Source organism: Vipera berus, assembly GCF_964194415.1.
Source record: "Vipera berus genome assembly, chromosome: 1".
In the NCBI taxonomy this organism is placed as follows: domain Eukaryota; kingdom Metazoa; phylum Chordata; class Lepidosauria; order Squamata; family Viperidae; genus Vipera; species Vipera berus.
In genome coordinates, this window is record NC_138202.1 from 162686305 (window position 1) to 162713998 (window position 27694).

Consider the following 27694-nt stretch of genomic DNA (forward strand, 5'->3'; position numbering starts at 1 on the left):
ACATATGACAGAGAAACATCAGTCTAGTTTGAATGTATACATATACATGGTGGGGAAAAAAGAATCCTGCGAATTTACAAGACGGATGGCATAAAGAACAAAGCTGTTATAGAATCTAGTCGTTATGCTATAAATACTTCAAGACCTCCTCCTAGAGGAGAGCAACAGAAACAGACCATGAACTGGGTGTGTGGGGTCTCTAACAATGCTTTGAGCATTAAGCACATAACGCGTATAAGCATATACTGAATAACGAGAAGATAATAATTACTTTAGTTATCCTTTTCAAAATGTCCCATTCCTATCTTTTAAGTCTTTGTCATTTGCATTCAAAGTGTTTTCTCATGAAATGGCTGGAAAAGTCCATAGATCCTTCTCATTTATTTTTTAATATATATCACACTGCTTGCATGCACAAACATGTGTGAGCACGCACACATGCAATTTCTCAAGTTTTTTTTTAAAAAATATATGCATCTCAAATTGTACATTCAATTTTACCAAACCACTGGACTGAACCTTATGCTTTAAGTAGGGAGGCAGCTGATTAGATAAGCAAAGTAGAACAGAGGCGGGGTTTTTTGTTTGTTTAAAATTACCATCTCTATTATGTAAACCATTGTACAATATGAGAATATTTCAAACTAAGATTGATTATACACCTGCCACCAATTGTTCAGTTCTTCCATTGTGCCATGAACACTAGAAAACCTACAAACATTGCAAACAGTACTGCTGTATGATGACTGGGAGATGAAATGGCCAAAGGATGACCACTCCTCCCAGGTTTATATTTTAGGAAAGATTTGGAAGAAAGCATGGAAAAACATATTTGAAAAATGGAATACCTCAGCTGTCAGATTAGATTAGCAATAACATTAGGGCCACCGTATGGTATTATTAAGATGATATAGAATAGATGATGTGTAGAAATACGTGAACCTATTTTTTAAGTTAATTCATACAAAAAATTCTCTTTCCTTCCTTTCCTATGTTAATCAAGTTTTTATATACTCTGTATACGTATCTGAGATGAACCCTGGCATGGCTGGGGATATCATGCTCCATCTTCATCATGTAGCTTTGCACAGGATGGAAAGATCATCATTTTTTCACCTAATGAGTTGGACTTCAAATTACAATCTTGCATTCCGAATGGACCAGTGCTGTAACTGAGTTGTTGACATTGGAAGCATGAAATAATAAAGTAGTTTGTTTATTCCATTTCATTTGAGTTTATTCTGGCTGTTTCAAGAGGGATCAGCATTCACATCTTTATTTGAAACAGAACAGTGAAAAATGTATGATTAACTTTCCATTCTCATCTGGCTGAAGTGAAAAAAAAATGATTGAAAACTCTCCATGACTTGCCTGGCTGCAATAAAAAAGGAGATGATTTAATTCGCCTTTCTCCAGCTGGTTCTGCAAGAGGCAGAGTTGTGTTTCTAGGATTTGTGCTTCTGTGAACTGCTGTCTCTTCCTGTCTTCCTGAGGAGACCAGCCAAAAGGCCTGTTAAAATCTTACTGCCTTGTTTGCCATTGAATTTCTAGCCAGTGTCTTAAAGTGATTTGGAGAGACTTTGAAATGCAAATGGGTTTCTGCTCAGATCTACTTTGAATGTTTACAAGTGTTCCTAATTGCAAAGAGAGACTGTTTGTTTGCAATCTCCAAGCCTTTGTGAAATCAAATGCAGGATCATAATTTCCCTGTCTGTCTTCTCCAAAGGGAAACTGCCTTTCCCCCAAATTTGACTGGGAAGATCAGAGATATCATCCTGTGTTGCAAACCCAATTTGTGTTTAAAGCTGAATTTTACTCAAAAGGGAGAAAACTTTGTTAGTTTGCAAAACCCTTCCTCTCTGGCTCAGCCATAAAGTAGGCAATAAAAGAGCAATAAAACCATAAATTATGAAAACCAGGCATTTGGTGGAAGGAAGCCACTGCTAGTCTCTACCCCTCCTTTCGGAGTTAATGAATGGAATGTGGAGGCACAGACAGCCCTAATTCCAAGCAGGCAGCGACCCCTGGTGGCCAAACTAAAACACTTATACTGTCTGCAAAGCAAGCATTAATTTAAACTGCATGTGAAGCCTATATAGTCAGAGAGAGAGACATTGATTCAGACTTGTGACCAAGCATTCCTCTATGGAAAAGAGAAGTGATTTAGCTAACAATTCTAAAAACATGTTTTGAATCTCCAGAAGGGAGATTATTCAGCAAGCCTATCCCAAACATAGGCAATGCAACAAAGTCCTCTAGTGGCAACCTACTAACATCAAGCCTACATTTAAGTTACCTGCAACTGAAGGCCTAAAGCAAACCAATCCTACCCAGTCCCGCTAGCTCTAAAAAAGGAACAAGGAGCAAATTAACCTTCATTAACAGCACAATTTACAGCATACGGTTGACACTCTTAACGTGGACAGGCAGTTCCTTAAGAGTTCCAGACCGGCTTACAACTTGTGGTCCTAAGAGTAAACAATTTGGCTGACCTTGTGTCCACATGAAGGCTAGGGGCAATTACAGGCTTGCATTTGCTCACGCGGAACAGCGCACTCCCCAGTGGCTGATCTGCAAATAACAGGCTTGCTTCCAAAAAGCGACCTCTAGTGGTCAAAGGGTGAACTTCGTTGAAGTACCCGCTCACACAAGCAGCACCCTGGTGGCTGCTCTGTAAAAAAAAGGCTTGTCCCCAGGCACATGTAGAGTGCCCCCTAGAGGTCAAAGGGTGAACTTCACTGAAGTACCCACTCATGCAAGCAGCACCCCGGTGGCTGCTCTGCAAATAGAAGGCTTGTCTCCAGACACATAAACGGTGCTCCCTAGAGGTCGAAGAGTGAATTCTGCTGAAGTCACCACTCAATATACAGTGCCCCCTAGTGGCCAAAGGGTGAACTTCCCTAAAGTCTCTAACCTTGCAGAAGGTGTCCCCTGGTGGTCAAAAAGCAACGTTCACCGAATTAGTTAAAAATAGCTAGGAAGTTTTCTGAAACTGTTCTAGCCATGGGGAAGTGTCTTATTGATTCAGAAGATCCGCTTCAAGCAATCAGCCATGGAGAACTGCTTCAACCAACCCACCTTGATTCATACACAGAAGCTGACGTCCAAGCTTCGGTGAGGCCAAATACATCCCAGAAAACCTATGACCTGAGGCAACAAAGAATGCCTACAGAAGCCATGCGGGTGAACCTGGAGAAATGGGATGTGTACCATGAACACCACGAAAGAAACTGGGAGAAATTAAAGAAACTCTGCCAAGAGCCTAAAGAGGAGCTTTCTCCCGAACGCACTCTTTCATTAAAGGAGTTTTTCCTCAAATGGAAAGTCTACGGGTGCTATCTCGAAAGGGTCCAGAAGCAGCTAAGGGATCCAACACTCGAGAAGGAAATGCAACACCTCAAGCTGCTAAACAAGGTACGCAAGCATTTCTTAGAAAGTAAAAAATGCCTCCCTGAGGGCGAGCTACACCTGGAAGACATACTGCATGAGAAGGCCAAGTATGAAGCCTCCCACCACTCCAAAACATCTCGTCATAGCCACTCATCCCAATGCCCCAGGGCACTGCAAGCTCAAGTCGATGACGCGGTAGCTGCAGCAGTTTTACCTGTGGCAAAGGAAAAGCAGCTGATAAAGGCAGAAATGGCTGAAGCAGCTCTGTATTGGGCAAAAGCCAAGCAGCTGCTAAAGGAAGAAATGGCCAAACCGGAGGCAAACACAGCTCTACATGTGGCTAGACAAAAGGGAGAAATGGACAGACTGGAGGCTACACAAAAGAAAGAAATGGCCATAGCTCAGGCTAGGCTTGGCTTTCTACGGTATCAACAGGAAACGGCAGAGAGTGTGGCAAGAGCGGAAGCTTTACAGAAGGCAATCCAAGATGCTACCTTAAAGCCCAATTCTAGAAAGCCAGAAGTTGTAAACAGACATGACCGTGCGCAGGCCTACGTTGACGACCACAGAGCGATCCGATATGAGCAGGCAGGAGCGCCGCGGTCATCCACAGGTCCTCTGAGACCAAGTGGACAGGAAGAAGAATCTCCATGACCAGATGTGCCCATTAGCCAGAGAACTGACAGAGCACTATCTGGATCACGAGACCTTCCCTCTGGAGCTACACAACCGGCTCCAGCAAACCAAGTCACAGATGGTAACCTGACAGGTCTATCTGCAACGATGACGACTCCACAGCAGGAAAAGCAGCTGCTGCAGGACGAGATTGCCAAGACTCAAGCCAGGCTAGAGTCTCTACTGCGTCAATGGGAAACAGCATCCCGAGGTGCCACCTGTATGCCCAACCACGGAGGAGAATCTCAGCCACCAGATGTGCCTACTGGCCAAGGAGACAACACACCACCTGAACGACGAGATCCTCCCCAACAGATAAGCACACAAGAGGTCAGACCTCCTCAGCTTAAAGTAAAGGCAGAGGAATTCAGGCCAAACCCTCAAGGCCCCTCGTGTGAGCCATGGGAAGTTACCCTCAACAAGAAGAACTCTGAAGAAAACTGGCAGCTGTCTGTGTCACATTCTCTTGCTCTTGAGAGCAATGCTTATGAGGATCAACATGAAACCACTGATCGTGCCCCTGATGACCTCAACACAGTACCAGCCCAGACTGACGGCAAATCCCATGCAGCAACAATGGATCCTCCAACATCATGGAGAAGAAGGTTGGATTCAGAAGAGTACAAGGTCTGCTTCGAATGCTGTGAGTCTGTGGATCACATGGCCAAAACTTGTGCAGCTAAGGGAAAGTGTCACCCAAGCAAGGATGACAAACACCCAGGAGCCCTGAATCCAGACTCTGAGCAGCTACAGCAAGCAACCTCTACTGCTCCTTCAACCAAGGAGCCTCAGCATGGCTCCAAAGAGTGCCCAGACACACTCACCAAGATCAACTACATGCCAGTAGGTAGCAATTCACCATTAACAAGTGAACCTCCAAGCGAAGAGACGCCTTTCACAACGTGCACAGAGCACGGCGGGGAGGAAAGATGCTGAACTCCACATCCAGTCGTTAGATGGGAGCTCACAGATCCTACCGTCGCAATTGCCAGTCACTGAACTCCGCATCCATACATTAGATGGGAGCCCACAGATCCTACCGTCGCCATTGCCAAAATGGGAGGCCTCACAAGACGATCGCAGTCAAATTTCAACACCAGAAGTAACACATACCATACCTTATCTGAAGCACATGGATGATCACCCTCCTGATCACCTAAATCCCGAGGCTGAAATCTTGTCTCTGTTGGGAGTAGACAGCCCTGACACCTTTGCCTACCACGGAATGGTCAGAGGCCCAACAAGCCCCACAATTGCTTTAGGGATGGAACCTGGATGGTTCATCCCAGAAATGGTCTTTGTTGACCAGCTGCAAACCACGACTCAGGTGAATATCTCAACAACCTCCATTCTCAGTAGTGGGAGAGCAACCCACCTGAAACCATACCAAGAACGCTTCACACTTGTGATTCTTAGTAATGGGAAAGCATCCCACACCTTCACCTTTAGAACCCCGGCAAAAGACAACACTTTCACAAGAGGAGTCCTGTCTACAGTAAACAAACTGTTCGACCCTCTACGTTTTGCTGCAACAGCCCAAGGAAAGCTTCTTCTGCGCTCACTCTCCCAACACGTCTCAGACTGGGACAAGCCGCTCCCACCAGAACAGAAGCAAGACTGGGAGATGTGGCGTGGATCTCTAAGTTGTCTCAAAAGATCTCTAAGCTCTGAGCAGTGGCAACATGTGTCTACAGATCAGAACCCTGCGGACCAAGCTAAGTGGTCCATTTTTGCATCACAGTTGGCAGACTCAGTATGGCTAAAGAGTCCTGAGGTATCAGCTCATTCAGACAGCCTGATGTCACTAAGACCAGCATGCTGTGCGCTTCCAGATCCAGGTCAAGATGCCAACGTTCAACCTCAGGCACTGGACAAGGAAACCGAGAAACCGCCCGCTAGCCATTTCCTAGAACCAGCCCGCCTTAAACGCTCCTACAAACGGAGACCCTGCATATTTGGCGTAGCAGTAATCATTTTGTTCACTTGTCTGCGACTCGCAGACTCTCGTTAAACGGCTTTACACCAGACCGATCAACGAACTGGTCCTGTTGCTGAAGAAGACTGAACTTGAAGACTGAACCTTGAACTATGCATATTGTGTCTACCTCAAGATTGCATTGTTTGATGTAACACTTTGTTATCTCAGTTAAAGTTATGCATGTTTTGATACCATGCTTCTTATTCTAGTTAATGGTCAGGTAATAGTCAATATTGCATGCTTGTTGCTATGTTTTTTTTGCTTATTCTAGTTAGTTATAGTGGAAATTTATATGTCCAAGCGGGGAGTGTGCTGGACCAGTATATGTTCAGTTGCTCTATTTTATATCTAGTTTAGGAATTAAGAACTGTGTTAGTGTATTCAGCATTTACAGGGTCAGTGCTGTAGCCAAAACGCATTATTCCCTTCAGCACATGTACACACACAATAATTATATAAATTTAAATTATTAGCCATTAATATTGATTAAAGTTTAGATCCTAAGCAAGAGGCATGGGAACATGATCTCTTTTGCCTCTTACATACTTACAGTTAACATGGCAAACATGAGCTGACACACATTGAAAGCATGCCGCCAGTTGTGATACAGAACCATTCGGTAATTTTTCCTCACTGTCAAAAGCCACCTACACAATGTCTGAAATGGAAAAGAAAAATTGCATCAGGAACAAGAACAAGAACAAATGGGTCCTCCTTTGCCAACAAAAAAGCAGCTGATTATCTCAGCAGAGCAGATGGTTACCTCATAGTCAATTCTAAATTTCTGAACTATTCCAAGCTCCATGAACATCCGGAGTGCTGCTGTTATCATGGTATCCATATCAAGGGAAAAATCATCAAAGTGGACGTTATCTATACCAAGTTCTGACACCAGAGGGATGTTTGCTGTCTAAAATTACACACAGAGAAAGAAAAACTTATCAGGCACAATTCAGCAATTTTTCTACTCTCCTTTGTGTACTGAAACGTTCTCTAGATCATTTAGAGGATATATATAACTGGTGTAGCAGCTGTAACTATCTGATGCAAATCTGAAAAACAAAATTAAAATAGATTTTCTGTTTATGCTGAATTGAAGCTTCAGCCAACAAGTATTTCAACTGCATCAAGTTCCATTCATTTAAATTGCTCAACAACTTTTTGTTGTTGTTGCAATACTATTTCGGTGTTAATACAAATCATACGGGAGGAGAAATGCAAATTCATGGCCTGGGAAAGAAAACGGATGTGTGTGATGCAAATAGATTCATTAAATAAAAACTCGTGTGACATTCCTGATTTTGCTGGTTTCAGATCATCAAGGAAAGAAGATGCTTTTGATTGGCAGTGGGAGGAGGAGGAGGCTTACACAAACCTTGGCACGGGAAACAGCATTCATATTTGTCAATAAATGCACTTGTGTGAGTAGAGGTACAATGGGAGCACAGGAAGCAGACATCATAGAAATACCATCACATAATTGGGATGCCTTAATAGCAGCTAAGTTTGGGGAATAGGGATTGGATAATAGATTTCTTGTTTTATATTATACATATTTGTGCCTGGCAAATACTCCCTCTTTAGAATTCACTTGAGCTATAGAGATATTCAGAAATGAATGTAAGTTTCAAAGACCCATGTGGGATACCCATTGCACAACTAGACAAGGACAGTTTTTCCCCCATGCCAACACTCTGCTAAACAACTAATTCCCACAACAGTGTCTTATGCCCTGGGATGTCAAACCACGAGGTAGGGCTGTATTACTATTATCCTTCTCATCTTTCTATTACTTATTCCTTCAGCATCTTATCACTATAACTTTGTTGTTTGTATTTTATGATTTATGTTGATGCTTTTATATAGTATCCTATGATACTACTATCACTGAGCATTATATCTTATGATTTATGAAGATTGTGTTTTATTATCATGATCATGATTTATCACGTTGCTTGTTATGTACACTGAGAGTTTGTGCTCCGGAAACAAATTCCTTGTGTTCCCAATCATACTTGGCCAATAAAGAATTCTGTTCTATTCTGTTCTGTTCTACTCTACTCTCTTTTTTTATTCCCATTTCTATTATCTACTAAAAGCATACCTTTAACTTAAATCATAGTCAAGAATACATTGAATTGGGTACCTTGCACAATGTTGGGGTTTTTGTATTCTATAATCAAAATTCTCTGTAGTGATGTTCATTAAAGCCACTTGCTAAGAAAATGAGAGGTGTCTCCTAAATGCAAATATTTGTAGAATATTTGAGTAAGATAGGAATGAACATTATAGAAGTTTACTGCAAGCTAATATTTTCTTTTGCTTATCATACTTCATGTATCATCATCATCATCATCATCATCATTATTATTATTATTATTATTATTATTATTAAACTTTTATTCATAAAACATGAAACTCAGGCAACTGAACACTCAAATTGACTGGCACTAATGGTTGACACGGGTTGCTGCCCACATCCTAGGTATCAATCAGGTATCTCCTTCAAATGTAAGATGTTCCGAGTAGCGCAGTTTTTTATAGCTTTGCTGGAGTTATTGCAGGAAGCTGCAATTTCTTGATGTGTTTTGCAAAGATTTTGGACATAGTTCCCAGTGCTCCGATGACAGTGGGTATCACTGTTACACGTTTCATCCATAATCGCGCTTATTATTGTTGTTATGATCATCCTCCTAAACAACAGCCCTCTTTGAGAAGAGTTAGAGCCTGCTTTACAATTTTTAACAACAAATTACAAAATCAGTATATCAGTAAAGAAATACTGGGCAGGAAAAAAGAGGAAGTGTAACAACAACAACAAAAGCCAGTAGATGAGTAATGGATAGAAGCTTTCACGCATTTTGGGAATAGGGGTGCTCAGAAACATTGGCTTCTAGAACAATTTGCCATGTGTCTGCCTGGCATGGATGCTCCTTAGAATGAAATGGCTCTTTGATGAATAATATTTAGATAACTCTAAAAATCTTTGCTTTTATTGATGGTCAGCTATAATTCTGGCTGTGCTCAATTCTACAATATAATGCTGGAAAATAATAATAAATTCTTCACAAAATTCATCCTATGGAAAAGGATTTGCAGGGGAATAGCAGAGAGACTGCTTCTTTTTAGTTTGGGGAATGGGGAGCTGCAACATTGTACAGTAATAAAAACAAACCTTGCGATCACATCCAAAAAGGAGGGGATTTTTATATAATCTTTGTTTGGAACTCTTGGAAAATTGACTTAGAAATTAACATTCAGAAATATGTAAATTTATTTGTTAACGTGTCACAGGTTATCCCCTTGGAAATCTGGTCATTTGTACACAGTGGTGGGATTCAAATATGTGAACAACCGGTTCTCTGTGTGGATGCCGCTTCCAGAAGTCAATTCTGGGCCTGGGCAACAAAAAATTAGCTACCGGTTCTGCCAAATTGGTGCGAACTGGCTGAATCCCACCACTGCTTGTACACTTCAGAACTGCAGTTTATGTATCTCGGTTTTCTTACAATGTTTGTAAAAAAAAAGGCAACTGTAAACCTGCCCTTCAATTTCTTTCTTTTCTTTGGTATTTACATTACTAGGCAAATCAGAGATTTCAACCTCCAGGGGAAAATGTCAGGGTAAGTATCCAGGCCTTTACAATGTCCACATTTGCAATTAAAACAAAAGCTTCTTTGACAGATCATCCATCAACCTATTTAGATATTTCCCTGAATAAAATTGCATGAAATTGTCCACATGGTAAATCCAGAAATTATAATCCAAGAACTGCTAGCTATCTTTGGCAATGACTAGTGATGTTTGTTGAACATTTTTGAGGTGGGGGAAAAAAAAAGCTGTGAATATAAGTCAATCAGACAATTTCCTGTATATGCATATGCCCCTTCTACTATTCATACAGGATAGTGAAGAGTTTTCCCAGTCCCTTGTTCTATACAAGTTGCTAAACAGTGAAAAGATAACAATAAACTAAAATCAGAAGCATGAATTTTCCTGACGCTGCAGATGAGAAAAGCTATAAGGCTATCTCAGCTGGAAAAATAATAATATATAGCAAATTGATCATAAAGATCAATGAGCAAAACAAGTCAAAATTGGTATTTATGTTTTTTTCCACTTTGTATTTAAACAGAAGTCCAGGAATAATAAAAAAAGAAAGCACTAAATTAAAAGCCGAGAGATAACATTTTTATAAAGTAACTGTTTGCTTATGACAGTTAAGTCATAAAAATGCCAGAATTATGTAAGGCAATTGAAAGTTATTTGAATAATAGAGAAATATTGTCTGTGTGCCTCAGCTGTTGTCATTCTCTCAGCTTTGAACAGCAGAATAAGATGAAAACCATAGCTTTTTAATGATACAATTATAATATATATTCTATAATATTATAATAACTGAGTTATCATAAAAGACAGCTGAATATATTATTAAAATGCTTGCTTATAGCCACTGCTAATACGAAATTCCAGCTCGTAAATATTACAGACCAGCAAAATTATCGCTGGGAGAACAAGGCAGGCACTGTATATCCTGAGAGTCCCTGAGTGAGCCATAGAATGTCTTCCTCTTCAGAGAACTTCCTGTTCAGAGATGCCATCCAGTCATAATAATTCACAGCCCTAGACCTAAGGAACCAAGTTTAAAGCCCTTAACAGCATATGATTCGCTCAACAACTACAGCTATTCATTTAACAACTATGGCAAAAACACTCATAAAATGGGTGTGTGACTCAGTTAATTGCCTTGCTTGCCAACAGAATGGAAATTCTGGTGTCAGTTATGGTTGAAAGTTGAGGATTACCTGTACAAAGTTCTATTTGTGCTTTGTTTTCACTTTTTTTGGTGTATAATCTTATTTTCATATTAAAAACGTCTATATAAAGACACCATTGTTTTAACATTAGAGTATCGTGTTGGTAATACTAGATTTTAGATATATTTTGAATCTAATCGGTTTTGCTTTTGTTAATAAAACGGTCATAAGTCTTGTTGGTGTATAATGGTTTACAACCAAAATAAAGATCTGAGTCACTGAAATACCATTCCCCATTAACCTTAGCCCCTTTCAGCTATTAATAAACAAAATACTTAAAAAGTGGGAGCCCTCATAGACTGATGAGGGTTCTGCAACAGGTGATTCATGGGGATCAAACGGGGTTTATTAGTGGTAGGCAAATGAAAAATAATGTGAGACATATAGTTGATGTTTTAGAGTTTTTGGAAAGGCACAACCAGATCTCTGCAGCGCTAATTTTTTTAGATGCTGAAAAGGCCTTTGATCAATTGAATTGGCAATTTTTGTTGAAAGTTTTAGATAAAATGGACTTTGGGGAAAATTTCTTACAGCCGATTAGGGCATTATATCAAAAACAAACTGCCCGAATCATAGTTAACAATAGCCTGACAGCAGCATGTAACATTGAGAAGGGCACAAGGCAGGGGTGTCCGTTATCGCCCTTGTTATTTGTGTTAACATTAGAGATATTATTGGTTAAGATTCGGAGTTCGGGAAAAATTAAGGGGATACAAGTTGGGGATCAGGATTATAGATTGAGAGCATTTGCAGATGATCTGGTTGTTACAGTGACCCAGCCAGAGCACTCTGTTGTGGACCTGATGGAGATAATAACACAATATGGGAAGGTTTCTGGATTTAAGGTAAAAACACAGAAAACTAAAATTTTGGCTAAAAATATGACAGTTTCACAGAAGGCTCTCTTAGAAGGATTAACTGGATTTGAGATTGTTAAGAGGGTTAAATATTTGGGGGTGATTTTGTCGCCCTCTAATACAAAGCTATATAAAAATAATTATGAAAAACTATGGGGGAAAATTCAAAAAGAATTGGAGAGTTGGCAAAAATTGCAATTGTCTTTGTTGGGACGGATTGCAGCAGTGAAAATGAATGTCCTGCCCAAATTTTTATTTTTGTTTCAAATGATACCGATTCTTAAGAAAGATTCTAATCTGGAGGAATGGCAGCGAGGTATCAATAAATTTGTGTGGGCAGGGAAAAAGCCACGAGTTAAACTTAAGATTATGCAGGATACTCGTGAGAGAGGTGGCCTTAAACTGCCTAATCTTAAATTATATTATGAAGCTGCTGCATTAGTAGGAATAAGTGATTGGATTAATTTGACGCAAGGGAGGTTATTAAATCTTGAGGGCCATGATTTGTGGTTTGGCTGGCATGCATATTTGTTGTATGATAAGAAGGTAGACAATGTGTTTAGGGTGCATATTTTAAGACAGGCATTGCTGAGGGTTTGGAAGAAGTATAGGCATAAGTTGAGCTGCAAGATACCATTGTGGGCAATTCCAAAACACGCAATAGAAAATATTCATGCTGGCTTCAAATATGATGTGACTACGTACAAGGAGATTTTAACTTTGGAAAGAAATGTTTGGTGTTTGAAATCATATAGCCTCTTGCGAGAAGAGAAGGTTGTTCAAAATTGGTTTCAATATATTCAGCTACGGGCCAGGTGGAAAGAAGACCAGAAAAATGGTTTTACAATGACTGAGGAAAATTTGATAAAGCAAGTTAGAAATCAGGGATCAGCACATATCAAACGGATATATCTTGCATTGATAGAGATTGATTCAGAGACAGAGCTTGTTAAGGATTGTATGATAAAATGGGCCCAAAACATCCAAGAAGTTATCACAATGGACATGTGGGAAAAGATTTGGGTGAGGAACGTAAAATTTACTCAAGCTCAAAATCTAAGAGAGAACTTTTATAAAATGTTTTATAGATGGCATTTAGATCCTAAAAAGCTTGCAAGTATGTATCCGAATTACCAGCCTAAATGTTGGAGGTGTGGTGATGAAGATGCAACATATTTTCACATATGGTGGACATGTAAGAAGGTTAAGGCTTTTTGGATAAAAGTCTGGTGGAATATGCAGAAGATTTTTAAACAGAGGATAAAGTTTTGTCCGCAGCTTTTTTTGTTGGGAATAATTGCAGACGCTACAGTTGTGGACACTAAGTTGATGTTGAACCTAATTACGGCAGCAAGACTTTTGATAGGCCAATATTGGAAGAAAGAGGAATTGCCGACCATAGAAGAGTGGACTTTAAAGGTTTCCGACCTGGCAGAGATGGCGAAGATTTCGGCTTATTTGAAAGATTATTCGCAAGAACGCTATATTATGGAATGGAGAAAATGGATTGAGTTTATCCAGAACAAGTATAGGGTTAAGAAGTTTTATGTAGCATTCGAATAAGTCTTCTTTCGTTTTTTCTTTTTTATTTTTATTTTAGTTTTTTATATATAGTTAATATTGTTAAGGTGTGTCTTATCCTATATAAGCTAGAGAGTAATGGATTTTAGATTTTATAGTGGGTAGTATATGGATGCTTACGATTGCCTTTTTATAGATATATACCTTGTATTTAGCTCTGGGAAGTCGGGGGGGGGAGGGGGGGGATGGAGGGAGGGGAGGTTGGGGGGAGGTAGGGGGGGGAGTAGGGAGGGGGAAGGTGGGTTTGTTAAAGGAAAATTGTATTTTAAAACTTTTTCAATAAAAAAAAAAAAAAAAAAAAGTGGGAGCCCTCCAGAGAAACCTCTTCCCCAGAGAAGGCATTCCAAGCACATCGGCTGACTGCAAATGTGGCTTTGTATGTGTACATTTACGGCTGTTGTATGTGTATTATTTACGCTGAACATCAAGATGCAAAACACAACCGTGTCCACTACGTCAGTTTTGTAATGCCTGACATAGATAGAATAAAGAAATAACCTGGAGGGCAGGAAACAGAGGGAGAGAGGGAGAGGGAGAGGGAGAGGGAGAGGGAGAGGGAGAGGGAGAGGGAGAGGGAGAGGGAGAGGGAGAGAGAGAGAGAGAGAGAGAGAGAGAGAGAGAGAGAGAGAGAGAGAGAGAGAGAGAGAGAGAGAGAGAGAGAAAGAAAGAAAGAAAGAAAGAAAGAAAGAAACTCCCCTTCTATACAAATGACTTCATTGCATTTGTTGTAACAACTGGCATCATCTGGAAAGGAATAGTCTACAACATTGCAAGAAATAAACAGCCAATAGGCTTCTCTTTCTGCCGTAAGCAATAATGGCTGCAATTATGGAGGAGAACAAGGTTTAGCATACTCTTTTTATCTTCCATAGGAAAAGTGCTTGTCCTCATAATGAAAAATATCTTCCTTCCTTCTCCCTCCTTTCCTTTTTCAACCCACTGTGTGAGTCCAGTGTTGGGAGTCATCGAAGACCTCAGCACTACGACTGGTATCTATCTCAGGAATAAGTGAGCCAGACCAAAAAAACCTACATGTTTTAGGCATGCCTCAATTAATACAGTTCTCATACCGCCACAGACGTGCAGATGATATTACTGACCTTCGCAGTTCCTTAGCTGCTTTTTTCTTTTGCATGTTTAAAAAATAATAGTGCACATGAACCAGGCGATATACAGTACATACCCTCACACCAAGAAAGCCCAAGTACACCTTTTAAAATCTTACTGTCGCGCCCCGCAGGCCCGACACTCAGCAGGGGCCCGACGTCCAGCACCGCGCCCACGGGCCCTCTTCACGGCGGGACACACAGGACCCACCCGTCCCTCCTCGGACGCGCCTCCCTCGCTGCAGACGCCTCCCGCGCTCTCCCGGTTCGCCACGGACATGAGCCTTACCCGTCTCATCGCAGGCGCGCCTTCCCCGCGGCGGATGGTACCTACAGCCTCCCGACGGCGTCCCGGGGCTTCCTTGTCAGCTGTAAGGCGCACGCATGTGCGGAACAGCTCTGCCGGGGCCCGCCCGGTATCGGCAGGCTCCGTGGCCTCCTCATCGGGGAACGGGCTCTTCCACCCCGAGGCTTTTGCAACAAGGCCGACGCCGGTGCAGACTGAGGAACACGCCGTCGGTAGGCCGGCTGAGAGGCAGCTGCTGGCTCCCTTCCTCCGGAGCGCGCGGCGAGGGACTGTAGACACTGGGCCCGCCAGCGTGGCTGGAACTTCGGCAATGCCAGGGCCCGTGGGGGGTAGAGGGGTGTCTGAAGTCCGGGGTCGGGTGGGGGCCGTACTTGGGTGGAACATGGGTGTGGGGAATGATGGCGGTGGGTCACGGGGCTGTGGTCTCAGGTTTGGGTGGGAGCTTACCTGGCGGGAGGAGAGCGCTGGGTATCAGGGTTCGGGGCAAAAGACAGTGACAGGGAAGGGCGGGGTGTAAATAGGGGATGGGCGGATGTGGGCATGTTTGGGTGGGGTCTGGGCGTTTGCCTTGGGTGGGTATTTAACAGCGTTGGTTGCGGGTAGCAGCCAACGCTGACTTTGCTTTCGTTTGGATTGCTGTTTGCTTCCCAATAAACACTTCCTGTGGACTCGGCTCTCGTTCCGACTGCATTTTTCCCTGCTCCCCCGGACAGGGCTGAGACTTACCACAAGCCTCTGAGATTTGAAAAACCAGGTTCTCCTTGCTGCTGAGAGAGATAGCAGGCAGAAAGGGGAACAGGAACAAATATTCTTAAAGTCACAGTATTGCCTATAGGGCATTAGATGAATTCTAGCACACCATAACCTTTTCCCCAATTTGCATTAATACTGGTGTTATATGACACATGGCTCAACTATAATTCAAACTACATGGAGGATGCTAGATTGCAGAAGGCAAAACTGGCTCAACAATACTATATTACAGTCATAAAATCACTGATTTTTTACTGGAGGTCATTATCTTGTTCAACTTCATTCTGTGCAGGCCGTTGCAAACATAAATATAAAAATATAATTAAACACCATTACAAAGCAAAGCAAAAACTATGAAAATGGCAGCAAATAATTAATACCCCCCCCAAATATACTTAAAAATCTGCCTATAAAAAAGCAAAGGAACTGCCAGTGGCATAATCCCAGGTAACATCATTTATTCAACCACATGATTTTTATTCCAGATAACTGTAGTTTTTAACTGTACCAATAGAGTTTTTGTAGCTCGGCGTTAAATTGCAGGGTCCTTGGTGCTCTCTGAGCTTAGTTGTTTTCTTGCAGACACTTCATTATCCAACAAGGTAATATCATCAGTACACTGATGACGTTACTTGGTTTGGTAATGAAACATCTGCAAAAAAGCATGGGTATACTTTACCTATTCACATGACTATGTATTATCTTACCAAATATGCATCAACAACTTTCAATATTTTGTAGATCAAACCTAAATAAAATCTAATTACTAATTAACCCACCCAAGTAATGCTATGGGATGGATTAAAAAAAACATTTTTTTCAGAAAAGTTCCTGACCTCCATGTCAGGAGGAATTCATAAGCTGTAAACTTCTTAGTACTATGTTCCAGTTTATTCTGCCACTAAGAACTGATAAACAAAGCAGATCACCAATGCTTGCCTGTAATAATGGTCAACGTATAACTAATTATGCTGTATCCCCCCCCCCCCCGATTTATTTACTACTCCTAACAATATTTTTGGATAGTTAGCTGAATTCTATATTTTATTATTTCTCTATTATATTTTATAACAATATTCACACCAATTTTGTATGAATTTACAAATATCCTTCTCTATATACCATATATATTAAGATATATTGTTATCATTTTCACACGAATAATGTATCATAGATGATAGCATATGCTATACTTAGGCAGTATTTTATTTTTTTCTTGAAGCAATATGCACTAAAATATTTATGGATATTTATAAGTATGTAAATATATTTACATACTTTAACAGTTATGCCTGTCCAAATTAAATTTCTTCCCCAATTTTTAACAATATCATTCTGTGCATTATGTATGATGAGAGAATTCTTCTCCCTTACTCCCAATAAGGTTAATTTTCTATTAATATTTGTACTTCCAATGCTTTCAGAGAGCTCTGGCAAGCCCCAAAAGTAAAGATGGTGGCTGTAGCTATAAAATCAAAGCTTCACTCATCCTTTGGCATCTGTCAAATGCATCATGTATATAGGTAAAGGTAAAGGTTCCCCCGCACATGCGTGCTAGTCGTTTCCAACTCTAGGGGCCGGTGCTCATCTCCGTTTCAAAGCCGAAGAGCCAGTGCTTGTCCGAGGACGTCTCCGTGGTCATGTGGCCGGCATGACTAGACGCCAAAGGCACACGGAACGCTGTTACCTTCCCACCGTAGTGGTCCCTATTTTTCTACTTGCATGTTTACGTGCTTTCGAACTGCTAGGTTGGCAGAAGCTGGGACGAGTAACAGGCGCTCACTCTGTTACGCGGCACTCGGGATTCGACCCGCCAAACTGCCGACCTTCTGATCGACAAGCTCAGCGTCCTAACCCACTGAGCCACCGTGTCCCTCATCATGTATATGCATCATGCATATAAAAAAGGGGCAGAACTTTGAGTAGGGTCAACATCTTGACTTTTTGAGACCCTCCAATGGGCCCTGGATACTTTGTATCTTTTAAGTTTCAAAGACTGTTTCTAGAATAGATGCTTCCAGTGCCGTCAAAACCACCGTCTGGACTTTATTACAAATCTTCCCCATTGTCCTCATGATGACAAATAATTTCACCAAAATCTGGTCATTTAATTCCCTGTACAGGCAGGGCTTTTTTTTGTCATAGAACGCCCAGAATGGAGTTCTGGCACCTTTTTTGGATGGAACCTTGTAGGGTAGGCAAGGCGGGTTGTATGACGTGTTTGAGTTCCGGCAGTTTTTTTTTTTTTACAAAAAAAGCACTGTGTACAGGTATCCTCACCATCACAGCCAACCTTTCCCTCTGCATGGCTTCTAGTTATACAGACTGCCTACTTATATTGCCTCAGATGGAGGGGCTGAGTTTACTTCCAGGTAAACTGGAAGACTATGTTCAGACTCTTGGAAATCCAAATCTATTTACCCATCAAATATCACCCAGAAGCAGACGAGTAGGCAGAATGCACCAATGAAATAATGGAACAGTATTTCTGTTGTTACCCCAGCTCCGAGCAGGACAACTGGGCCCAACTCCTTGCTGAGCTAGCCTACAACGCCTTCTACCCAATGAACCCAGTTTTTCACCAACCACAGCTACCTCCCTGGTTCTTCCCTATACCCAGCTTTTCCTCCTTCCTCCTCACTATCAATTCTATATTATCAGTGCTGCAGGCTACCCGTTTTTGAATCTTGACTTCTCAACAAGCCTGCATGCAGATATATACACCATGCCTGCATCCTGTCTTCCTTGTATTGAAGTGTTTATCCTTTACTGCTGAAGCCAGAACATAAATTATTAACCAATGGTAAATTATCCTGTTTCTTTTGCTTATGGAACTTAGTCATGACTAAACAAGGATTTTGTTGCTAAATAAAACCTATGATGAATTACAAATAACTTCTTAACAAGGCAAAAGAAAGTAACTGGATTTATAAATGCATTAGAATGTATATTTTTTATTATTCTGATATCTTTGAAAGGCTAATCTCTGTGTATTCCTAGGCATCTGTGTTTTTCCAGACTTTCTGTAGAGATTACAAGCTACAGGTCCACCAGGAAGTTAATAGGGAATAACTACATCTATGTATGTCTACTCATACCTTAACTAGCTAAATATGCCCATAAGGCCAATTTGAAAAAGTATTTAAACATTTAGATGGAGAGAGAAGAAATACAACTACGGTATTTCTTTTTCAGACAAAAATTAGGTTATATTTTTTGACTCAGACGCTAAGCTTATCGATCAGATGGTCGGCAGTTTGGCGGGTCGAATCCCGAGTGCTGCGTAACAGAGTGAGCGCCTGTTACTCGTCCCAGCTTCTGCCAACCTAGCAGTTCGAAAGCACGTAAAAATGCAAGTAGAAAAATAGGGACCACTACGGTGGGAAGGTAACAGCGTTCCGTGTGCCTTTGGCATTTAGTCATGCCGGCCACATGACCACGGAGACGTCCTCGGACAAGCGCTGGCTCTTCAGCTTTGAAATGGAGATGAGCACCGGCCCCTAGAGTTGGAAACGACTAGCACACATGTGCGGGGGAACCTTTACCTTTATCTCTTATCATGATTTTAACTTTTCCTGTACGTCTTTAAGGGGGGCAACTTATCAGTGATATTGCTATTTTCTACTGGATCTTAAATCTGAGATTATAAAAGCAATTTATCTGCAGACATTAGAGGATGGTAAGACTAATCTGGAGCTGAAAAAGCCTCTCATGCTAATTTTCAAAATTAAAACAGTTGTTAAGATTGCCAGTACTTATCAGCCACTGCCCCTTTGACTTCAGTTGCAGACGTATAAGACAACGTTAAAAAGAGAAAATAGCTTAAGTCCACATATCACATTATATCCCTGAATTGCTGTTAATTAGATTACCACAAAAAATGACCATTATGGCTTAAAACCAGGATGTTATAGCTTTTCAATAAACCGTATCTAAAGTACCATGATTGAAATAGCCTGTAATTTTGCTAGTCTGTTGTCAAAGGAAGATTGTTTGCATTTGGTCCTATATTTGCAAATGTTAAAATGTAATTTGCCCCAACATATATTAAAAACATTATCTCCCTCAGCAGGTACGATAGCTCCTACAACTTTGTTTCTGTAGACAGAGGCATTTTCTCATCAAATAATGTTTAATAAATAAATAAATAGCTGGAAATACACTGTAAATGAAATAAAACAATTAATGATGGTATTCTGCCCATCACTGCAGCTTTCTGCAAGCCAGGCTAACAAATCTGGGATAGTCAAAAGAGTAAATACATCCTTCAGTACCCCTAGGGCAAGGGTAGGCAACCTTGGCTCTTTTATGACTCGTGGACTTCAACTCCCAGAATTCCTGAGCCAGCATGGCTCAGCTTGGAAACCTCTCCCTTCCCCTCAGCATGGCTGGCTCAGGAATTCTGGGAGTTGAAGTCCACGAGTCATAAAAGAGCCAAGGTTGCCTACCCCTGCCCTAGGGAGCAATGCCCCATACGGAGAAAATCATAACTTCAATCGTATTTAAATTAATCATATTTCAGGACCTTGACTTGATTGACAATGGCAGCTAAACCTTGTTATATGGAAAATAAATCACCAAGCATATTGTCTACGAATATTATCGTATCGGTCATCCAGGTCATGGTTGTCTCAAAGCAGCTTTTTTCAAAAGGCAATTGGACTATGTTTTTCCCCCTGAAGATGTTTTGCTTCTCATCCAAGAAGCTTCTCCAGTTCTGACTGAAGAATCGAAGAAAGAAACTGTCTGGATGAGAAGGAAAATTTTGAGAAAATATTCTATGTCTATAATGGCTGGCTTCAGTATGCTAGTCAGCTGTAACTGCACAACAATTGTACAGCTGGAAAAATTGGAATGGCAACTAGAATGCTTTCTATTCCATCTTTTTAAATGTTCACAATCCTGACCAGTAGCAGAACAACAAGAAACACATAAAACAAGATATCTCATCCTCAAGTAAAGAGAAAAATATCTGAAAAAATCTGCTCTACTGAAACACTTGTATTGGTGTGTTGAAGAATGGCAATAAAATCCTGAAGAGGTATGCAGTGATGCCAGAGACTAATAAAACTGTATCTTGTAATATTTATAATCTTATTAATACTGAAGTGACCCCAGTTATGGAGCATTCACCATTGTAATTCACCAGTTCCACACATCAAAAAGCAGAAGCTTCAAATTATCTATATGTATTGTGTAGTCCTTTGAGGCCTATGAGGATGCCACTAATTTAATCTTCCAAGATATAATCAATAAGTTCAACAACAACTAAGTGGGAGACTTTGATTGTTCTAGAGCAGAGGTCCCCAAACCCAGCTCCGTGGACCAGCACCAGGCCATGGCATGTTAGAAAACCGGGCCGTGCAAACAAGCAAAGCAGGATGCAGGTAGTACATAAAACCACACCCCCTCCGGTCTGCAGAAAAACCTATCTCCACAGAACTGGTCCCTGGTGCTCAACAGGTTGGGGACCTCTGCTCTAGAGTTGATGATTTCTGTGGATGTATGAACAAAAGAAACATTGGCAATTGTAGGAGTGCCACGGCCTGATCTGATAGGTTCTTCTCAGACTGAATGACCAACTTCTGCTAGAAGCAAAACCAGCGCTACAACAATTTAGGTCCAGCCCCCAGCTCCTCTAGCCCCGTCCATGGCACTGCTGCCTCTGATGTGGACCACAGAGGTTCCTCACCCAAGCATAATTGTTTAAAAAGGTATCAGCAGAAGGCAGGATTGTGGAGAAGTCTTTGGGTACACTGAGAATCAGGCAGACCCAGTGTAGTTAAATTGTAAAGAGGGCCAGAGCAAAGTAGAGTTGCTGTGTTAAACCACTCTGAGAGAACTGATGTTTAAAAAGCAGCTTGGATTGAAAGAGTCTCTCTTGTGGAAGCCTCATGGAATCTTTGCCGTGAACAGTTCTTGAAGCAGTCTGAAACTCAGAACCAAACTGCTTCAGAAATACATCTTTTTTCTCAGAAAACTAGTGAAAGTTTTCCTTGCTGCCTTCTTCTGATTACATGCTCATTGTTGCTTGCTTGTAGAAGCCTTTAAGGCAGGGGTGTCAAACTCACAATGTCATGTGGCGTGTTGCGACGTATCATGACTTTTTTGCCATTGCCGGCAATGGGCTGGGCGCGGTTTCGCTATGATGCATCTGGCCTGCGGGCCGGCAGTTTGATACCCCTGCTTTAAGGTGTATGATCTCAGACTTTATGTACAACCTAAGCCTGATGCTTTAATTGCCATTGATTACAGTTAAATGTTTCTGGATGCAAAGCCTGGACAAGTCAGAGAATTAGTAGTTACTGCCTGCTCTGTCAGCACCTGTATACTGACCTATCCTGGAAGGTAGTTCATTGTCACATTTCTTCTTCTAGCTAGCGTTTGCATTTGTCAGATTGGACTAAAACTTTCACTTCTGAACTAAGTTGAGCTTAATCACCATTAGGAGATTTTGCATTATCACCTCTACCAGTGAAACTTTATCTGCTCAATTTGGCAATCCTCCTCCTTCTGCTTTGCGACCTTAATGTGAAATAAGCCAGTTGTTAAGTTGCAAATTCTGGTCAACTGTGACAGACATGGACTATCCTGGACCAGTCATTCTGCCCAGTTTAGTCAAATATGTTCCTCACCAAGCTGGCTGTGTTATAAGAGTGGCCTCTATAAGAGCGTAGCTACCTGCCACACCCTTGAAGAAATGGTACTTAAATCACTCAGACACTAGTTGATGAAACAAAATAAAGACTATATAGGAGAAATAATAAGTATACCAAGAAAAACACAACAGACTTGAAAGACACCTTCAGCATGTCCTTAGGTACTAAAGCTATAGGACTTGAAAAGGAATTGAGGCAAAATTTAACATAAAGGAGAAAGGCTTTTACAAAAGGTCTATTTAACCCTGTAAAAGTCTACTCTGCAAAACAGAAGCCAACCAGTGTGATATTCAGAGGCCTCTCCTCCTCCTTCTCCTCCTCCTCCTCCTCCTCCTCCTCCTCCTCCTCCTTCTCTCTCTCTCTCTCTCTCTCTCTCTCTCTCTCTCTCTCTCTCTCTCTCTCTCTCTGTGTGTGTGTGTGTGTGTGTGCGCGCGTGCGCGCCTCCCTTCTTGGAAGAGAGGGAAAAGAGAGGGAGATTCTAGGGTCAAATTCTGCTAATATGGGAGCCTACGAGAACATGTGGCCTTGCAATTATTCCTGTTTTCAACAATACATAGAGTGCGTTGATTCAAAAAAGCATCATTGATATGACTACTCTGTATTTACCATTGAATGAACAAAAAGATTTCTTTAGTTTTCATTTTTAATGGTTGAAGCAAAAAAAATGGTCTTGCCAACATTAAATCGCTGCACATGTGAAATATTATTCCAATCTCAATTTACATGAAAAGTAAATTGTTTTGAATATTGTGCTTCTGACAATCCTGGCAGTAGTCTGTACTACTCTGTCCCTTAACATGGAGCAAGGGTGACTCCTAGTGGCCAAACAGGTGTTTGAATTTTAAAATGTTCAGATGTAATTTAAAGCTGTATTAATTAGAAAAACTGTAATGGAACTTTATTCATGCTTTAAACTAGTATGCTTAAAACAATCAATGCATTACTAAAGAAGACATTTTGAATATTTATTTTAAAAATCAAAGTAGCAGTGGGAAATAAAGCATTTCTATTAATACCCAGCCGTTTAGTTCATCAAGATGACAATATATATTTGAACCAATATATAAAATATTGTTTACATGTATCATTATTAATCTAGAAAGTAGTATACAAATGTGATATGAAAGCAAATGTCTGAGTGTGTACAGTGTACATGATTTTCTTTTTAGATTCAAAAGAGGTACCGAAAAATATTTCCGAACCATTGGACTTCACATGTTGCCCTGATTTCCGTAATTGCTTTCTGAAATTATGAAATTCCCAAATATCTGGACAGTGCAAAGTTGAAAAAGGCTGGCACACACTTTTTTTAAATAATGGAAAATCCTCCTAATTCTTAAATAGGAGTTTATAATGGATTCATTTCTCTTCTCTGCTGAGCAATTTATTTTAAAGATTTTGCAGCTGCTTAGTCCCTGCATTTCTTACTTTTATCTGTATTAATTTACAGTCAATGCCCAGCTTTGCATCTGCTTACTACAGGCAAACATGGCCATCGGTTAGTGGCTGCCTACCTGTAGTCCAGGGGTGTCAAACTCAATTTCATTGAGGGCCGCATCAGCATTGTGGTTGCCCTCAGGGGGCCGGGTGGGTATGGCCTGGGTGGGCGTGGCCTACTGGGTGGGCATGGCTAGAGTGCGTATGGCCTACTGGGTGGGCGTGGCCAGCTCTACATCATACGCATCAAGGGTGCCTATGGGGGCCTGGGCAGGAGTGGGACAGATCTGAGGGTCTCTGGCAGAAGGAGGGTCTCTGGGCCAGGGCCAAGGCAGTGGGGGCCGTTCCCTCGCTGTTTCCAGGATGGCTTCGCAGGCCACATGAAACCACTTTGCGGGCCAGATCCGGCCCCCGGGCCTTGTGTTTGACATGTCTGCTGTAGTTTCTGCAAAACAACAAGTAATAGATCTATCTCAACTGCATTTTGTGAATATGAAAATTAGAAAATTTCCACTTAGCTCAATATCTGATTAAAAAAAAACAGGTCCAAAGTTCACGTTATCCTTAATGTCTCTTGTTGCTTCACTAAAATGTTTCTGGGCAGTACAAATTGAGATGACCATTGGATGGCAACAAAGAGAAACAGAAGCATCTCATCATGAGGGCTCCTTGGTGCTCTCTGAGCTTTTTATTCTTGCAGATGTTTTATTACCCAAACTATATGACATCATCGCTGCATTTCAGAGCTAAAAACATTCTCCTTTATTAACATCTCATTAACAACCTAGAGGTTTTGTAAATTTTTGCAGTCAAGGTAAGGTATGCTTATTCATACCACACTGGAGGGAAATTTACTCTGTTCCTCTCTAAGCTCAGAACGTACATAGCCCACACTTGTGTCTACCTAGAATTTAAAATGTTCCTGTTGGTGTTATTAAAGATTGAACCACAGATGGTAAACCTGTGGTTCTCCAGTTGCTGCAGAACTACAACTCCCAGCATCCCTAGCCACCATGTAATTGAGGAAGGATGCAGAAATTGTAGTTCAGCAACTTCTGGAGGGCTATTTATTTCATGATCACATAAGCAGGATTCTACATCTTTATCATAGTATTATGGCAAGTTAGCCTGTCCCTAGTTGCGCTAGGCAAAACAGTATTGCTAGGGGGCAGCCATTAAATGATGATCTTAAAGAGGTAAGCAGGGTCAAGCCTGGTTAGCACTTTTATAGGAAATACCAAAGCTGGGAAGTGGAAAGCAAAAAAAAAAGTAGCAAATCAATTTTTGAAAATTATTCAAACTGGCATCAATAAGAGCTGAGCTTCGCTCAAAGGAAAAAACTACTTGTATATTTTATCCACAGAGTATTATGTGTGACAAAGGTTTCTTTTAATTTGATGCTACTTTTAAAATAGACTCTGGGCATCTAATATATCCTAGTACATACATGAAAGGTGCTAAGATTTTTCAGTATCAAGGGAACATTTCAGTTGGTAAGTCTAAGTGGAGTAACTGATGTCTTTGTTGGCTGTACTTTACAGAGTAGACTACATGAATACTGTACAAAAAGATTTATTAGGGATGAAGATCTACTGCTTAGCCAATTGTTTTATTTGTTTTCTTTCCATTTGGGACTGAAGAAGTGAGAATGAGTTGTTTTCTCCCAGCAACTACAGTTTAAACAAAACCTCAATCTAAACTTGAACTATGCTGGAGGACACAGCATAAATGCGATTGTTTGAGTTGCTGGATTTGCAAGAAAGGAAACTGTTTTAGCTCTTGACTTTTTTTTCCAGGCAGAATAATGACATGATATCTTGTGAATATCAAACAATTTTGCTCTTTTCCATGGGCATTAAAAGATTCCTATTTCCTGTGTATAAAAAGCACATCTGCCTTAGTGGAAAGATAGTAGAGGGAGAAGTGTGAGAAAGACATTGAGCATTCCCGTGGCAAAGTTAGATGTATGTAGGCATAAGTGTTATATATACTGCATGTATCCTCTTGGAACATGATGTATTGACCTGATGTGTTGCCTTATATATATGGCATTTCAGTTAAGGATTGTCTGTATGCAAGCACTGCATGAATTCATTCATCCCAATTCATTCCTTTGCTGCCTTTTCATCTAATAGAAGATTAGGGTAAAGAACACGACTCCATTTGTTCATATTGATCCTTAGACAGATTGTTTCCTTTCAGCGCAAAAATAATTCCTCTTTGACAGAGAAATACACAATCTCTTTCTTCATTCTTATATTTTCATCACTCTCTTTTCTAATACAAATAGTAACATACTCTGCTGACACAACACAGTTCATCATTTGATGAAGTGGTGCTTCATTATGAAGCAGCTCTACCTGGATTCAAGACGTGAGGAAAACAGCTTTATCCAAACCATCCCTCACTTCCACCTATGGGTAAATTTGGAAGCAGAATTTGTATCTCTCTATTTTCAGTCAGATAACCAAGAGATGTGAGAGAAAAGGAACTCATATCTTATCTCCATCTATTGCTACAAGAACTCAAGTGTGTGTGAAGTGATGAAATCACACTATTTTTCTGTCCCTATCAATAATAGGCAAAGGAAAAAAATGGGAAACACTGCAGTCTCACTGAAGCAGATCTAGTATTTTAGTAGCTGCCAGCCACAAGGGGAATGTGACAGAAATAAAATTGGGCATCCTCTGTGCTTCTTGTGATGCTTAATACTGGCTTAATAATTTTTGCTAAAGTAATGTGACAAATATTTTTAATAAGGAAATAATCACAATCATATTAGAATTCATAATGTACCCATAATAATCATATATATTTGACAGTCTAAATGAAAGGTGACAGAAAGCCAGAATATTTTGCCTTCTGCTGTGAATGATGCAATTATTTCATCTAATTTAGGCTGTTTCCAATCAGTTTTCTCTCAACTTTTAGGTGACAGCACTATGGTTTTCTTAAGAGATGGAATCACAATAAAGGAAAATTCATTACAAATGGCCGTGTAGCATATTAGAGCAAGCTAAACCTGAAGAACAAAGCTAATCTGTTTCCACAATATGATACTGAACATATAACTACGATATTTAAGGAGAACATAAAGGGTCATTGCGAAGTGCTAAACCTCAAAGTGGTTGTTGAGGATGAGTGTGAAAAAAAGACTGCCAAAGATCAAGAAGCAGAAAGAAAGAAAATCAGATGTCAGAATAGTGGACATTGCCAGGAAGAGAAGGAACCTAACACCCAGACATATAAATATCTCAGAAAGAAATTTTAAAAATAGAATTTCAGGGAGCTTGTTAGAAGAGATTACAGGCAGGCATCTCTGAAGACATCAACTGTGGAAATAGACATGGGAAAACAAGAGAACTCTTCCAGAAGATTTCCAAACTCAGAAAGAGATTCCAATCTTAAACGCATATGCTAAAGGCTGCCAGTAGACAATAAGCAAAGAAGATCAAATAAAGTGGAAGGAATATACAGAAATACTACAGGGATGTCAATATTTAAGATGCCTTTGAAGATATTACCTACTTTACAAGGTACTCTAGTATTAGAAAAAATAAGATTGGCACTCCAGTCATTACCAACTACAAAACTACAGAAACTGCTGGAAATACCCACAGTAATATGATGAGTAACATACGAACAATCTATAAGGGTTCTAACCAAACAATGTTAGCAAACGCAGAGAACAATAACAAACTGGAAAAGGTCAGTCTACACAAGGATACCCAAGAAAGGAGACTATTTGACAGTATTCTAAAAGTTATAGGCTTGCAAAATAATACCTAGGCTCATCCAACACAGACAACAAGGCAAAGGAGCTGTTCCAGATGGTTTCAGAAAAGGCCAGGGGAAAAGAAACATTGTCGTGATTCATGCTGGATAATTGACAGAAATAAAGAATATCAAAAATAAGTCGGAATATGTTTCATTGGCTATACAAAGGTTTTTGACTGTTGTTGACCGTGCGAAGCTATGGAATGGGTTTAAAAACATGGGAAATCCAGAATTAACCCCATTGTCCTCATGAGGAACCCTTACACAAGACAGGAAATCACAAGATGAAACAGACTGGCTCCAGGTCAGGAAAGAAGTAAGAGAAGCCCATATCTTCTCTCCTTATTTATTCCACTT

At 40.6% G+C, this 27694-nt stretch overlaps 1 protein-coding gene across 1 annotated transcript in view; it reads right to left on the minus strand.

Moving 5' to 3' along the window:
* The window catches only part of PDE11A (phosphodiesterase 11A), a gene marked incomplete at both ends in the record, with an annotated part of 193273 nt that overhangs the window by 53480 nt on the left and 112099 nt on the right, over positions 1-27694 (minus strand). Inside the window, 2 exons of the mRNA XM_081340237.1 lie at positions 6594-6701; positions 6807-6953. Coding sequence (XP_081196363.1) covers positions 6594-6701; positions 6807-6953 — 255 coding nt within the window. The remainder of the gene's footprint in view (positions 1-6593; positions 6702-6806; positions 6954-27694) is intronic.